This window comes from Calonectris borealis, chromosome 1 (assembly GCF_964195595.1).
Source record: "Calonectris borealis chromosome 1, bCalBor7.hap1.2, whole genome shotgun sequence".
NCBI classification, from domain to species: domain Eukaryota; kingdom Metazoa; phylum Chordata; class Aves; order Procellariiformes; family Procellariidae; genus Calonectris; species Calonectris borealis.
Genome location: NC_134312.1, coordinates 216977048 through 216992344, shown reverse-complemented (window position 1 = coordinate 216992344; position 15297 = coordinate 216977048). Strand labels below are relative to the sequence as shown.

General features: G+C 51.3%; 2 protein-coding genes across 6 annotated transcripts in view; both read left to right on the top strand.

Moving 5' to 3' along the window:
- CAPN5 (calpain 5) overlaps positions 1–15297 on the top strand; it is a 63514-nt gene that overhangs the window by 35639 nt on the left and 12578 nt on the right. For all 5 annotated transcript variants that reach the window (XM_075140302.1, XM_075140304.1, XM_075140301.1 and 2 more), the window contains one exon: positions 3676–3807. In XM_075140302.1, the coding sequence (XP_074996403.1) occupies positions 3676–3807 (132 nt within the window). The remainder of the gene's footprint in view (positions 1–3675; positions 3808–15297) is intronic.
- Positions 7864–15295, top strand: OMP (olfactory marker protein). Its single transcript, XM_075140324.1, has one exon. It carries the CDS (start codon positions 9573–9575, stop codon positions 10050–10052), a length of 480 nt encoding a protein of 159 aa, XP_074996425.1. The 5' UTR covers positions 7864–9572; the 3' UTR covers positions 10053–15295.

Below are 15297 nucleotides of genomic sequence, written 5' to 3'. Positions count from 1 at the left end.
ATGTCATCCCTGCAGATTGAAGGCCACGCAGTCTAGACCAGGGCCAAAATGTGTGAGTGGGAGCTCAGCTTCAGTGGGGACTGAAGAATCCAAATAATTTAATATTTGGAAGCTCCAGCCTAAGGGATTTGGGAAACCTTCTCAGGAAGTTTTGCTGGGGAGACTGACCCACGGATGAGTCTTACCCTGATGGGATCAGCTCCACAGCGTTAGAGCAAGGAGGCAATGCTGCCTTCCCCTGTGCGAGTGCAGCGAAGGGCCATGAAGATCTTTAAGGGTCTGGAGCATCTGACACGAGGAGAGGCTGAGGGAGCTGGGACTCTTCAGTCTGGAGAAGAGAAGGCTCAGGGGGATCTTAACGATGTGCATAAATACCTGATGGCAGGGAATGAAGAAGACAGGCCAGACTCCTCAGTGGTGCCCAGTGACAGGACAAGAGACGGTGAGCACAAACTGAAAAACAGGAAATTCCATTTAAACATGAGAAAAGACTTTTTTACTGTGAGGGTGGTCCAAATACTGGCACAGGTTGCCCAGAGAGGTTGTGGAGTCTCCATCCCTAGAGATATTCAAAACCTGACTGAACACGGTCCTGGGCAACCTGCTCTAGCTGACCCTGCTTTGAGTAGGTGGGATGGACTGGATGATCTCCAGAAGTTCCTTCTAACCGCATTGATTTGGTGATTCTGTGCTTAGGATCACTGGGACCGAGCTCGGTCCTAGGGCTTGCGGATGCTGCGTGGTCCTTCTGCAGGGAAGCATGGCAGCCCCTCTCTGTCCTTCAGGGTGGACTTCTGGGAAGACTCACTGAGCATTTTGGGATTTGTACAAGTTTTGTGCAGAGCTCACGTGGTGTTTCCTTCCAGTCGGGCCTGTATATCATGCTGGGCTGATCCTCGTGCGAAGCATCACTCCTTCTCCAAGGCCTGATCTTGCATGCCAGGCACCAGGCATGCAAGACCCTGGGTCAAAGGAGAGGCTGTCACCCCCTGCCACAGCATTTAGCAACCTTCGTGCTCCTAGGAAACTTCCAATTCAGCTGCAAACTGCCATGGGGTTTTGCACGTTATGAGGGAAGGAGGTTAAAAAGGAGGTTAAAAAGTCTGTGGGCTGCTAAGTTGTAGAGCAAGCGTGTGCTTTCAGCCACAACCACGCTGGACCAAAAGCACCTTGAAACGCTACATCCGAGTGTGCACCTGAATGGGAAACGCCTACTGCAGCATCTGAAGAGCTGCCTGAATGAATCCTTCAAGAACGATACGCCCTTAGGGACCCATCTGCATTAGTGGGAAGAGAAGCTGAGTCAAACGAGAATTGTGTTTTGCAGAGGGAGCCTGCCCTGGCACGAGCGTTTCCAGCCATGGCACTTTTGTTGCTGCCATGGGTCCGAGAGAATAGGGTCTAACGAGCTGCACCCCTCGTCTGTGCCAGGGCAGGCTGCTCTTCTGATGAGTACATAGGGCTTCCCTCTATTAAAATGAGCAACCATGGGGTTTTAATTTGCAAACTCTTCCCTGGTGATGAGGAAATCACAACTAACTGGCAGCTCTGCTCTTAGGAAAGGTCCCTGAGCGTCTGACACCCTCTACCCTGTGCTAATTTCTGCCAAGCAGGGTACATTTTTCATGCTTTTGTGTTCTCCCCTGTCTACGTAATACCAAGCAACTCCTTTTTTGTACACTGCAGATTCACCCAAGGGTAGAAAGGGCAGCTGTGGTCCTCAAATGGGGCAAACCTCCTGAAAGGAGGTTGTAGCGAGGTGGGTGTTGGTCTCTTCTCCCAAGTAACAAGCGATAGGACGAGAGGAAATGGCCTCAAGTTGCGCCAAGGGAGGTTTAGGTTGCACATTAGGAAAGATTTCTTTCCTGAAAGAGTGGTCAGGCCTTGGAACAGGCTGCCCAGGGAAGTGGTTGAGTCCCCATCCCTGGAAGTATTTAAAAGACGTGTAGATGAGGCGCTTAGGGACATGGTGTAGTGGGCATGGTAGTGTTGGGTTGACGGTTGGACTCGATGATCTTAGAGATCTTTTCCAACCTTCATGATTCTATGATTCTATGATTCTATGAAACACGGTGCCTCTGGCCCCCCAGAGCAGGATCACTAAGAGCTGATCTTGCAGACATCCCCATCACCAACAGACAGGCCGGACGCATCCCCTGCTGCTGGGCGCTTCCTCGGTGGTATGAAACAGGAGTTAAACCCCACCGCTCCTCTCCCATCCCCGTCAGCACTCAGCCATGCCGAGAAGCGCAGGTGGCTCTTGCCTTTGGCGGCTGTCAGCTTGCTTCCCTCTAGTGCTTATCCCAACCTCCTGCAACGCCTGCAGCTGGGAGGGGATTATCCTTTCCCTTGGGTTTGATCCCTGCCCAGTTTGTGTCTGGTTATTTTTTAGGGGTACGGTGCTGGCTGGGTTAGGTGGGAATAGCAGGAGGTGCTTACGAAGCGGCGATTTCTTTTCCTCCCCGTGATGGGCAGAGGCAATGCAAGTCCTCATGTGCAAAGTTTTGGGGGAACATGTTATTCTGGATGCAACCAGCCTGAAAAACTGGAGATGTGGGTGAAGAAGGAAAATCTGCTTTTCCTTCCCCCCCCCTTCAAATTAAACATAATAACAAAGGGGAAAAGATTCTTTCAGCTCTTTGTCTGTCCCAGCCTCCAGCTGGACATGACCTTCCAAACTGGATTGATCAGGAGAAAAGCAAAAAAAAAAAAAAAAAGCAGTGTTTCACACGAAGCTTGCTCAACACCCTGTGTTATTTAAGTGTTTTCTTGGCCAGGCTCTAAGTGGGGGTGGGAAGAAGGGTCGACAGCCTGGCAGGAGCCGGGCAGAGGAAAGGCGATGTGGTTGGTGCCTGAGTGGTTGGAGGGATGAGTTCACCTCCTAGGGGCCTCCAACCCAAGTTTCTTCGTTCATGGTGCCCGTGCACAATCCACCATGCTGGTTTTGCTGTCAGAATGAGCAATTAATCCTCCTGGCCCAGCTGCAAACTTTTGGCTCACCAAATTTTCTCCATCTGCTGTGCTAAGATCTGAAAGGATAGACCTCCTGGGTGAGGACACTTGGTTTCTTGCAACCATGGCTGAGCCCTCAATCTGCGTTGAGCTTTCCTGGGTGAACTGTCTGATTTAGGCACTGTGATTCCTCATCTAAATGCCTGGCTCTGCCTTGCTCCTACAGGGTTTTATTTTTGGATGGATCCACAAGTTCCAGTATGGGAGACAATGGCTTTGGGTGATGCTCTCATGCTCTGCAGAGCAAAATAGGAGAGGGAGAAGCTTGTAAAGCAGTCATGGAGTAGAGAGAGCTGAAGGGCTTATGAGAAATAACAGAGTAGACTTAGAAGAGGGGATGGGTCACTGGGGCTGTAATGGTGTGAAAATGTACCATTATCACCAAGGATAATTATAACAAAGCTGTGCTGATGCTGGAACAGAATAGGGAGTAGGTCTGGCATCACTTTGGCAGTGATGCTGCCCATGTCCTGGTGAGAGCAGAAGGCAGGACAGGGTCCTCCTGCCACCGGCGTGATGAGCGAGGCCAGCAGAAAGCTGCAGGTGGGATTTAAATTGAGCTTGAGGAAGAGAGAAAGAGATTTTCCTTTGCCAAGAAGCCTTCCTCCTGATTTCCTTGTCTCCTCGCTTACCCAGTGTGTCTCTTTTTCTCCTGTCTCACAGGACATCTGCGATGATCCATACCTCTTTGTGGACGGGATCAGCTCCCATGACTTACACCAGGGCCAGGTCGGGAATTGCTGGTTCGTGGCTGCCTGCTCCTCCCTGGCGTCCCGGGAGTCTCTGTGGCAGAAGGTAAGCGATTCCCCAGGCCAGGGCAAAGCCCGTCTTCAACACCTTGGCTTCACGTTGTGTTTGTCCAGCTCAAAAACTGGTTCTTCAGGGACGCCTCAGGTCCTGAAAAACTGTTCTTGTGCAAAAAACTCCCTTAAAGGACTGTCTTTCAAGGGCAATTAGTCATCACGGCTGCAGTCACATCACACTCAAGCCAAACCCTTGGCCAGTTTCTCCTTAACCAAGTGGATCAAGTCCCAAGTGCTGTCCTCCAGATCCCAAATCTGACCCTCCCCACTCCAAAATAACCTAAAAAACAACAAGAAGAACAAAATTCAGGAAGCTCAGCTGCAGCGTTTGGCCCCGTTTCCCTAGTCCCCCTGGCGTTACCTCTCTTCGGCTGCTTAGCATGTGCCCACCTTGGCAATGAGACACCTTGCGCTGGGGCAGATAGGGTGATTTGAGGGTCTTAGTATCTCTCCCAAACCACTACTTTCCCCAAAGCATCCATCCCTGGCACGTCCCGTGGCTGGATTGCACCATGTAGCAGTGCTCCTTCGAGCATGAGGTCCAAAGGGGACTGTGTTGTGGGCCAGAAAACCAGCAAGGAGCTCCACCAAAGCAAGGGGCTGCTGACCCGGGGAGCAACCACAGACAGTGGTGCTCCGTGCTACATCCTTGGACAGTCTGTGCCTGTCTCCACCACGTCCTCAGCTACAGAAGAAGTCAGTCTTGTGAAAGCTAAGGCAGGGGGGCTTCAGACCGGGGTACAGGCGTGCCTCATTGTAGGACAAGAGACCAGCAAGTTGCAAGCACCTTTTCCTAGATTTTACTGCAAAAGGCAGCCACCAAAGTCCTCCAGTGTGTGCAGACAGCACCACCTGCTTCACCCACAGCCCCCTACTGCAACGGACCCAAAAGGGGTCCCTCCACCCTACGCCTTTGCATCTGCGCTCTGAGCTGTGGTACTTCCAGTCTCTGCTGCGTGTGGTTTTTGTGATCATGAACACTAAGCTCGGGAATTTGTGTTTGTTGCGGCATCCTCATCTTCTGTTAAAATCCAGGTTTTTCTTTATATGGGAACAGGATAGCTGTTGTTGGCTTCAGGATAAGCAGTAAGGTTTCCTCCCATCGTGGCTGCGGTGACTGTTGCGGCTCTCGTTACAAGTGTGGTGCAAGGGGTTGTTTAGCTTCTTCCTCTGCATCGACGTCTCCCAAGGGCAAGCGGGCGAGTTGTCTTCCCTCCTCACCATTCACTTCCAGCCCTGCCCTGGGAAATGCCAGCCGAACAGAACGCAGGTCCCTTTGGATACCTCATTATTTCAGTTTGCCAATGGCATTGCTTTTCCTCCCTTGGTAATTTGTCTGTGGGTGTTTGTGCCTTCTCATTTTCCATGCCCTTAAGTCTCAGAGGCTCTTCTTTACCTGCCGCCTCTTTCTTTCAGAAAGGTTTGTTTTCTGGCAAAAGCAAAAGCTGCAGCCCTCAGCCCAAGCCTTCCCTCCCAGTTTTTTCCTGTGGTATTTGCTACAGGGCTCTGGTCAGACATGCTTCAGAACACCTCTGCTTTAGGAGACCTCTGAATTAGATGGGACCTTTGCTCACCCTTTGCGAGGTGCTTTGAGGGCTTATGATGAATTGCAAGGAGTAAGCGTGGCTATAAACTGCAGCAGCAACTTTTAAACCAAAATGGGAGACGTCAAGTGCACAGATTAACCCCTCGGTCCAAAGAGACGCCAGCTCTGCTAGATGTGCTGGGATTAGAGCATGGTCCTTGCCGAAGATCTCGGACCCCTTCGTTGGCCCAGAAATAATGGACCTCTTGGTCCTTGGTAGGGCCGCACGTGCAATTGTGATAACATTGCTGGAGGTACCTGTTGCTCCTTGACCCTCAGGCATCTCCACACATAGGACCCAATGCCTGCAGGGCAAACCTCTACTCCTGACTGGTCCATATGCTGATGTAAGTAACCGTTAAGAGGACTGACAAGGCAGTAAACCTCTAGGTTTTTAAACCTAGTTTAAAATCTAGTTTTAGTGTCATTAGGCACCAAAACATCTCTGATTCAGGGTCCAGGAGGAGCTGAAAGATGCTGATGCAGGTTTTAGTATCACTGAAATATCAGTACAGGGATCTTGGCCCAGGTCTCCCATTGCTGCTGGAAAATGTAATCCTGATTTACACCAGGGTGTAACTTAGGCTCTGTGTGTCCCTTGCTTCACTTCACACAATGAAACTGTCTCTCTCAAGTGTGGGGAGGGGGAATACCTTCAAGGCAATAGGACGGGCCAGCCACATCCCTGTGTATCCCAAGAGATGATTTTATTCACACGCTTTCTTCCACCTTGCTCCAAGGCTCCCTCCATGTTCCTCCTTCCCATTAAGCCTGTGGTGTTTGAGTCACTGAGTGGGAATGGGGGACTGGACGTTAATTTAGAGCTGTTTTCTATTTTCTTGACTCTCGGCTGGCCCTACATGGCTTTAGGTGTGATCTGGCTCTATAACATCCTTTCTGTGACCCTTCAGAGGTGTCTAGCTCTTATGAAAGAAACCTCGAATACTGTGTTCAGTTTTGGGCCCCTCGCCACCAGAAGGACACTGAGGTGCTGGAGCATGTCCAGAGAAGGGCAACGAAGCTGGTGAAGGGCCTGGAGCACAAGACTGATGATGAGCGGCTGAGGGAACTGGGGTTGTTTAGCCTGGAGAAGAGGAGGCTGAGGGGAGACCTCATCGTGCTCTACAACTACCTGAAAGGAGGTTGTAGCGAGGTGGGCGTTGGTCTCTTCTCCCAAGTAACAAGCGATAGGACGAGAGGAAATGGCCTCAAGTTGCGCCAAGGGAGGTTTAGATTGGACATCAGGAGAAATTTCTTTCCTGAAAGAGTGGTCAGGCCTTGGAACAGGCTGCCCAGGGAAGTGGTGGAGTCACCAATCCTGGAAGTATGTAAAAGACGTGTAGATGAGGTCCCCCTTAGGGACATGGTGTAGTGGGCATGGTGGTGTTGGGTTGACGGTTGGACTCGATGATCTTAGAGGTCTTTTCCAACCTTAATGATTCTATGATTCTATAATTCTAAGGCCTTGAAATGGGGGGGAGGTTTAAATAATTTCCAGCAGCGCTTTGTCCTAAGGGGTTGTCTGGATCTATAACCTGTGCTCCCACATGTTGCATTGGTATTGCTCAACAAAGGAGGGACAGGGGCCAGACTCTGAGGCCAAGTGGTTCAGACAACCCTGCATCTCCACCACCTAGCCTGGTCTCCTTCCCCCTGTGTTGCTTGCAGAGCACAGGGCAGTCTTGGATGAGATGCCACAAGCAAATAGCTCTGAGGGCACCCACCTCCCAAAGTCCATTTTGCACAGGTCTTCTACAGCCTGGGGTTAGTTATTTCTCTCTGAGGAGGACCCAAAGGCTGATATTGTGCCTTAGCCAGGGCAGGGGAAGAACATCGCATGGTGCCTGGGGGCTGGACCCCACTGCAGTCCGTTCATCATCAGGTGCAAAGTCATTGCTTCTGCTGCTGCTACCACATAGGGGGGTAAAAGAAAGAAGGCAGTCCAATCAAGGTCCATGTGACATTGTCACATGTAGCTCAGCTCAAAAAGGTCCCCAGGGTTATTGAACTTTTAAAACCCAAGGGTTGGATCAACAGTTGTTGCTAAAGGTGTTTTAAAGCTAGTAAACAAGTGAGGCAAGAGCTCAGAGAACAGCCAGAAGGGTCAGGTTTCCTCAGACCTCTCTTTTGTCCCTTCAAATGGGTCTGTGTAGCTCTTAGCTTTCTTGACTGTCCTTGGGGTCTTTAGGAGTAACAGCAGACTGGTGGCTGCAGGACAGTTCCCAGGAAAATGACCCATCTTGGGCCCCTGGTGTCTGCGGTTTGTCTGGCCAAGGCCAACTTCTGATGGAGACTTTTTTGGGACTTCTTCTGGAAATCAAAGTGATAGCCTCCAGGGATCATTCTGGGTGGTTGTGAGTCAAGTGTGACACAGTCCAGGTGATGGCACAGCCTTTTGTAAAAATATTTTAGAAAAACTGTTTCCTGGAGTTCATTTAACACAGTTTGAGCTCCCAAAGTGCCCTGCAAACATGGCAGGTGGCAGAAGCCAACCTGAGTCACAGATAGGATGGAGAGAACCCAAACGACTTGACTCCACACAACGTCTAAAGCTTTGTGCTGAAATCCCTGCACTCTCTAAGAGTCCAAACCAGTAACTACATCCCAAAGATACCATAGCACGCTTGCAGGAGTCAGGCCTTTCCATGGTGCACCTAAAACTGTGGCTGTGGTTTAGCTGTTGTGTCACAGGGCCACTTGGCAGAAGGGGGGCATGGCTTGGCATGGCACCTCTCCTCAGGATCCACAGCCTCATGGAGCCACCCAGCACCCTGCAAAGAGAAAAGCGTTCAGCACTATCCCCCTTTATCCCATCCACTGTCTGGACAACCCACCAGCACAATACCAGTGCTCTGGGTTTAATCATGCACAGCAATTGCTGGGGAATGAGTGGTTCCAGGTTGGGCACGATGGTCTTGCTAGTGCTCACGTGGGCTCAGAGCATCCCTGCCGTGCCTGGAAAGAAGTTGTTTGGGTTGCTTGCATCTTGGACCTGCTTCTCCACCTGGCCCAAAGAGACAAGCATTGAGGCGCAGACCGTGCCTGAGTTACCCTTCCCCAGGTGCACTAAGGTGAAGCCCACATGTGAGCACCCTCTCCAACATCGGGCCAGTCCGTTCAAGGGCAGGCAGATCCATGCTGAGCTGCTGGCATCCGCCTGCTGCTGCAGCAGTGTGGAGCCTGACTCCCACCAGCTGCGCCATCCAGAAAAGGACACGAGTTCCTGAGGGACAAGTTGACTATGAGTCAAACATGCACCATTGCAGAGATGGGGGCCAAACTAACGTGACTGCAGCCAGCAGGGTAAGGGAAATTATTCTTTCCCTCTGTCTGGCATTTGTTAATCCCCCCATCTGGGCACTGTTTTGGGGTCCCCAGAAGAAGACAGTGGCAGACTGAAGCGAGCCTGATAGAAGCTACCGAGATGGTCTGGAGCACAGGACATGCAAGGAGAGGCTGAGAGAGCCGGCCGGGAGGAGGGAAGGCGAAAGGGTAGCTTATTGCTGTCTGCAGGTCCCTAATGGGAAGGTGTGGACAAGATGGAGCCAGACTCTTGCTGGGGATGCACAGTCACAGGACAAAAGACAACAGTACAAGTTCCAGCTTATCTTCAGCATGAGCGTGGTCAGATACTGGAACAGGGGTCCAGAGAGTCTGTGGGATCTCCGTCCATGGAGGTACTACTCCAAGAGGGACTGGACAAAGCCCCGAGCAACCTGATTTAACCTTGAAGTAAGTCCTGCTTTGAGCAGCAGGTTGGACCAGACCCCTCCAGAGTCTCCTTCCAACCTGAATTATCCAATGAGCCTACACTCAGAGAAAGCCACTGCCACCCAGACCTGGTGGGTGGCATCCCTGTGGCTGCACGCCTTCGTTTCAAGATAACGAGCCGCGGTTGTCAGGGAGGTTGCCAGGGAGGCTGACATCAGACATCCCTTCCCTATAGATTATCGTGCACAGCAGCACCATCAGTTCCTAATCTGCAAATGAGGCGGGAGGGCACCCAGAGGAAGCCCCGGAGGGTGTTTTGCGTCACTGGCCCGGGTTGCCTAGCACCGCTGGGACCGTGGAGAGGGGGCACCAGCTCCGGGGGTTTGGAGGCTTTTTCCCCCTGCGTGTCCTGTTTGAAAGCCAAACGTTGCTGAGGACGTAGCAGAGGAGCAACCGAGGCGATGGCAGCCGAGGCAGGGATGCTCGAGCTTCCCTTCGTCCGTGATGACCAGCTCACCCGGTGCATGCGACTGCGATTCCAGAGCCTGCAGCAAAAAAACGTGAGGCCCCAGGATGGTGAGAAGCTGCTGTGTCCCAATGAGCACGTCTACCGAGTGGATTTCATCCAGCAGCACAACCTGCGCTTCCTCCGCTGGGACATCCAGCTGGAGAGACCCGGGAAGGTCACAGTGACCGGCACCTCCCAGCACTGGACTCCTGATCTCACCCACCTTATGAACCGGCAGCTGCTGGAGCCGGCGGGCATCTTCTGGAAGAAGCCAGGGGCCAAGGAGGTGGAGTGCAATGAGGCAGATGCCCAGGAATTTGGGGAGCGGATAGCGGAGTTAGCCCAGATCCGCAAGGTGATGTATTTCCTCCTCGCTTTCACTGACGGCCTTGAACCAGCTCAGCTGAAGGGCTCCATCATTTTTAAAGCTTGATCCCCTCTTGCTCAGCCCTCCTTGCTCCAGCTGTGCTTTTGTCTTCATTTTTCTTTCTCTAAGTTCGGTTCTCGGTTCATTTTTTACGTGGTTCTTTTTTTTTTAATGAGGGACGGCGTCGCGAAAAAGTGGGGGACAGCTCGGTGCTTCTGGAACCCCTCAGCCCTGTGAAACGTTCCCCATACTTGCTGTCCTCTGTCTGAACGATGGGGAGGAGGGGGCCATGAGCTTGCTGCTGTATTTGCCTAGACCATAAAACTGCATGCTTGTGAATTCAGCAGGGATTCACCACATCTGACTGGCGCAGGGTCTTACTGACTTGGAAATATGAGGCTGCCTTAAGTCCTCCAACTGCGTACCAAAAGCCTGATGGAAAAATAAGGAATTGCCACACTAGAAACAGGAGAGACAACCTGGAGAGAGCCCTGGCTTCCAGTTTCCATCCTAGCCATGAAAAAGGGAGAGCTTGTTTGCGATGGAGTGCTTCTCCTTGCAAGGATGCTGAGTGCTTGCAGGCTGCAGTGATTCCTGCTGCAACGGTGGCTGCTTGGTGTCTGTGAAGACCAGTCCCATGGAGGATCACCTTGCCATGAAGCTGAAGTACATTTGGACATGCTGAATTCTGCAGATTGCAAACCCACTGGACGAACTGGTGCAGGGAGGTTGGACCACCCTTTTCCTGACAGTCGCCACCATTTCTTGCTGGGGGTCACTGTGGGGAGATGTACTTCAGCACATGGCTCACCTTGTGCTGCCTGGAGATTGTTGGTCCTGAGATGGGTTGGAGCAGGCGTGCATGTGTGTGCAGAGCCGGGCAAGTGAGCCAGCAGCTCAGAGCAGGCTGTAGGTCTGAGCCAGCATTGCATCCCCTGCAGCAAAAACAATTTGTGCATTGTTGTGGCCTTAAAGCACCCATGCATATATTTATTCTGAAGCATCTATAGAGATCTGTGAGGCTCCAGAGCACTTTGAAAAGCAGGAACCTGCTGCTGCTGTCCCTAAAAAACAGCATCTCCCACCCTCTACAAATGCTGAGGCAGGGAGGGATGTCTGGGTGGCCATGGGAGCAGAGAGGGGAGACGGTACCTTTGCAGGTTTAGAGGCAGGAGAGTGTTTTGTGCCTGGCTTGTCCCATGACTGTGAATAAACTACTAACTTTGGACGTTGCCTTTTCCTCCATCAAAAAGTGGAGGGTACTTTGATGAAGCTTCTTGAGACCCACAGATAGAAATGTCCTTTGAAAGAGTCAAGTATTATTACAACTGGTCCTTTGCTAAGATCGCACGCAAATGTGGGTGAGCGCTCCTCAAGGTATGGCCTGAGATTTTCCTGAGATGTGTAAGGAGAGGGCAGTGATGGGAAAGCCAGGACAAGGTGTACCCATGGCCTGCTGACTTGTGCGTACCATCCCCATAAGAGTCCAACCTCTTCTTCAAAGCCTCCAGAGATGCAGACTTCATGCCCTCCCCAGCCCAACAATAGTGTATAAAATGATATGCTCAAACTATGCCAGGAAAAGAGGAGAAGGAAAGCAGGAAGATCAGCTACTGGCTGGAGAGATGGTGGGAGCTTTGAGTCTTGCCCACAACCAAAGCTCAGCAACCACCGAATCATACAGCCATGCCATGGACATTGCCAGAGAAGTTGATGTCTTTGTTTAGACCCCAAGAAATGCTTCACTCAGTGAGGAGAGATAAAAATGGATGCATCCCTGCTTGGTCATAGCATGGACCCACTGTGGGCCAAACCCACTTCTAGGGTCCTGGCAGACTTTCCCATAGGAGATCCCTCCTCATACATCCCAGAGCAGAGTTCCTGACTGCAAACCACATTAGATCAAATAACAGGAGCCACTGCCAACATCCAAAGGGGATTTTACACGCCAGGTCTGACAATATGCCATTGCTACGTTGCTGGTTGCTGGGGTAGAGTTCTTGCTGCAGATACCTTGCTGGGTATTGATGTACCACAGTAAATAAAAGCCTAGTCAACAGGGTTCCCCGTAAGGACTGAGGCTGTGCGTGTCTTCTTCATATTCTTTTTGGAAGCTGCCCCAATCTTGCACACAATAAAGCAGCACCCACCAATTTTCAAGTCACTGTTGGTATTTTTGAGCACTTTTTTATCTCCTGTAAAAAGTAAAATGAACATTTACCTTCTTTTCTCTTGGTGTGAAAGGCTTAATGGAGCATTTAGGAGTTTGTGTGCTTTGGGGAGGGGTTTGAAGCTGGGCAGAGGTGGGGAAACGATCCTCAGGTGGATCCTCAGGTGGATCCTCCTTTCCATCAGAGCTGGGGGAGGGAGGTGAGTGGGGCAGTGTGATCTCTCTCTGCTGCAGGGAAGATAAGCCTCTTTACACCAGTCACTAAAACTCTCCCTACACAGTTTCAGCATCCCATAAAGGCTTTCAAGTACACCTCTCTGTCCCATCTCCCAGGGGAATTTCATCCCAGTTTGTACCGTGGTTCAGCAGATTGGCACAGCTGGGTCCCTCCCTCCCCTTCCTGAGCTGGCCAGTTCCCAGCAGAAGAGCCCCTGCTTGGAGGAATCGGTGTCTACCAATTCCTCCTTCTAATCAAGGACCTTTCTCCAGGGTCAGAGGTGCCTTTCCTCTTCATTAGCCACTCAAGAAAAATGAGAAAAGCCCTAAACCAGCTTAGGGAAATGAACCTGGTGTTTCTGGGCTCCCAATTTACCTGTCTCTGAGCCCTTTCACTGTAAATTTGTCCCAGTAAAGGGTGTTACAGCTCCAGATTTTGGGAGCCCCTAAGCAAAAAGCAGCACAGTTGGGTGAATGAGACATGGTTTCCACTGCCTCAGTGTCGCACAACCAATTTGAGCCCAGGACTCAGTGGGATCCTGGGATGGGTGGTCCATGGCATGCTCTCCAGCATCCACTGAAGAAGGTTGGACATGTCTGGGGAGGTTTCCTGGGAGTGAGTGGGAGCCGCAGACCTCAGTCGTATGATGATCTCCTGGAGGGATCTGGGCTCCAGCTACTGCTGGGGTTTGTAGATGTACCCCAGGTTAATCCTTTAGGTAATACGCAGTGGCAGGTCACAGACAGGGGTTGTGCTTTATGCCTTGAAGTGTGATGTCCCGATAGGCACCGCAGCTAGAGCTGCCACCGCTCCCCTACAGCCAAGGGAGTCACAGACACCTTGGCCAGGGGGTGAAGCAACTGGAGGGATCCTTGGCCTGGGTGGGATGCTGTGCTCTGGGAGGAGCTCAGGGGAGGAACCTGAGCTCACACCTTGAACTTTGGCAGGTTGAGGACAGGTTGGGCTCTGGAGATCAGGCTCCTCTCATTTTCCCTTGGGTCGGTGTAGAAACATGACCAGTCCTTGCTCCTGGATCCTGCTCCGTATGAAGGCTGACCGCTTTTGCTACCTTCAGCAGCAGAGGGTGTTTTCAGCACTGTCCCCAAATGAAGGGATGGAGGAGGATGGTAGGAACTGGTATCTCCTGCCACCAATGACAGTAATGGCAAGTCTCAGAACCAGCCAGCTGGAAACTGCCTCTAATCAATGCCGTAATCATTTCTAAGCCCACATTAATAGCGAGTTGATTAGCACAATGGTCCTCTATGACAATTCATTAGGATGAGCTCCACTCAGGAGGGAATCGATGGGGACTGATGGAGGGCTGTCTGACCTTTCCCGGCTCTCTCCCAGAGAGAGTCTGGGGCATCGCTGTTAGCACTCCTGGAAAACACCAAACCCTCCAAAAGCAGCTCTTTTTCATGGCTCTGTCTGCTCTGCATCTATTGATCTAGACAACTCAAGAGTGCCATTGAGCTCGCAGGGCTGATGGCATCATTAATATTTCAGTGTAGGAGCAATAAAAGCCCTGGGCTAGATCGTTGCTGGTTGCTAAGGAGTTGGGGGGCTCTCCAGAGAGAAGTCTCTCTGCAGGGTTACGGCTTCGTGACGGCAGCCAAAAAAAAAAAAAGCAGAAGGCTCCGGCAGGGAGCAAGGGCCAAGGCATGGTACAGGGGATCTCACCATGGCCTGGGACATCCTGAAGAGCCTCTTTCCATGCAATGTAGCTGTGTCCTGTCCTATCCCACCCCAAGACTCGCAGCTGTCTCCACGGGACAGTGATTATCTGGTGTATTGGACCATAATTTTCCCTGTGGGCACGCTGGGGTCTTTCCTCGCTTAGATCATGATGCTTTGGGAGCTGGTAAGTAAAGAAGCAAAGGTGTGGACAGTCGGTCATGTTCCTGCAGCTGAATCGGTCAGTACCTGTCAACTATCAACTACATTAACTATACATGACCTCACGGCCCACCCTGGACATGAAGTAAAACCATGTTGCCTTCACCCTCAACAAAAGCCAAGCTGTGGCGGGGCAGTTCCTTGCTGTGTGCCTCTATGTCCCGGTCTAAATAAAATGCAGATCCTCCTAGATGCAGCATCTGTGCATGGCTGTGCCCATTTCTGTCCCAGCTGTTGGGTGGATTTTCCATCCAAAGCAAAGCTGGTGGTGCCTGCAGCTGTGAAGGACTATGGACTTTGGCAGCTACCCTTCGCTTGTGCCTGTCCCACTGGTAGTGCAGATGGCAGTGACACCAAACTCGCGCTCCCTCAGCCCCTCAGCTGCTCTAGGGTTTCTTTCACCCCAGGCCCTTTTTTCCTTCTTTCAGAAAGTCACCTCCCCATGCTTGCTTGCTTGGATGAGCATGGTAGCTCTTGACAGGGAAGAACGGAGACCTTGTGGGGATGGGGATCTCACTTTTCCCACTTTTATTTAGCAGAGTAGATGTATGCAGTGTCTGGTCTCTGTTCATTGCCAGCAGGTAGATGAATACAACACTTGTTCTTGGGCCAGTCAAGTCACAGTAGAATCAAGTAAAAGAATCAAAAAGGTGCCCTCTCTTAGTGGTACCCTACTGACACTAAAATGAACAAAAGTGCGGTCATAAAAATAACCATCCCTGGTCAGATCTCTTCTGCTCCTGTCCGCAGCAGTAGATGGCAGCAGATGTCTAGGGTAGAATTATAAGAAACAGGACGAGGATCTTTAGCTCCATCTTCCAAGGCATGATGAAGTCTAAGCTATTCCAGTACATGTTAATCTAGTCTGCATTGGAGGAACCAGGTCCAAAATCTGTCCCCAACAGGCTGTAAGCAAGTCCATTCCCCTCACATTCTTCCTTGTCTTTGATATTGTCTGCATTAGTTCCAAGATAAGAGTCAAACCCAGCAAAAAAGGGAATAACCTAGGTGCACGTGCCTCCTCT

Coding starts and splice junctions, on each gene's coding strand:
- OMP (XM_075140324.1), top strand. CDS start 9,573: ATGGCAGCCGAGGCAGGGATGCTCGAGCTTCCCTTCGTCCGTGATGAC.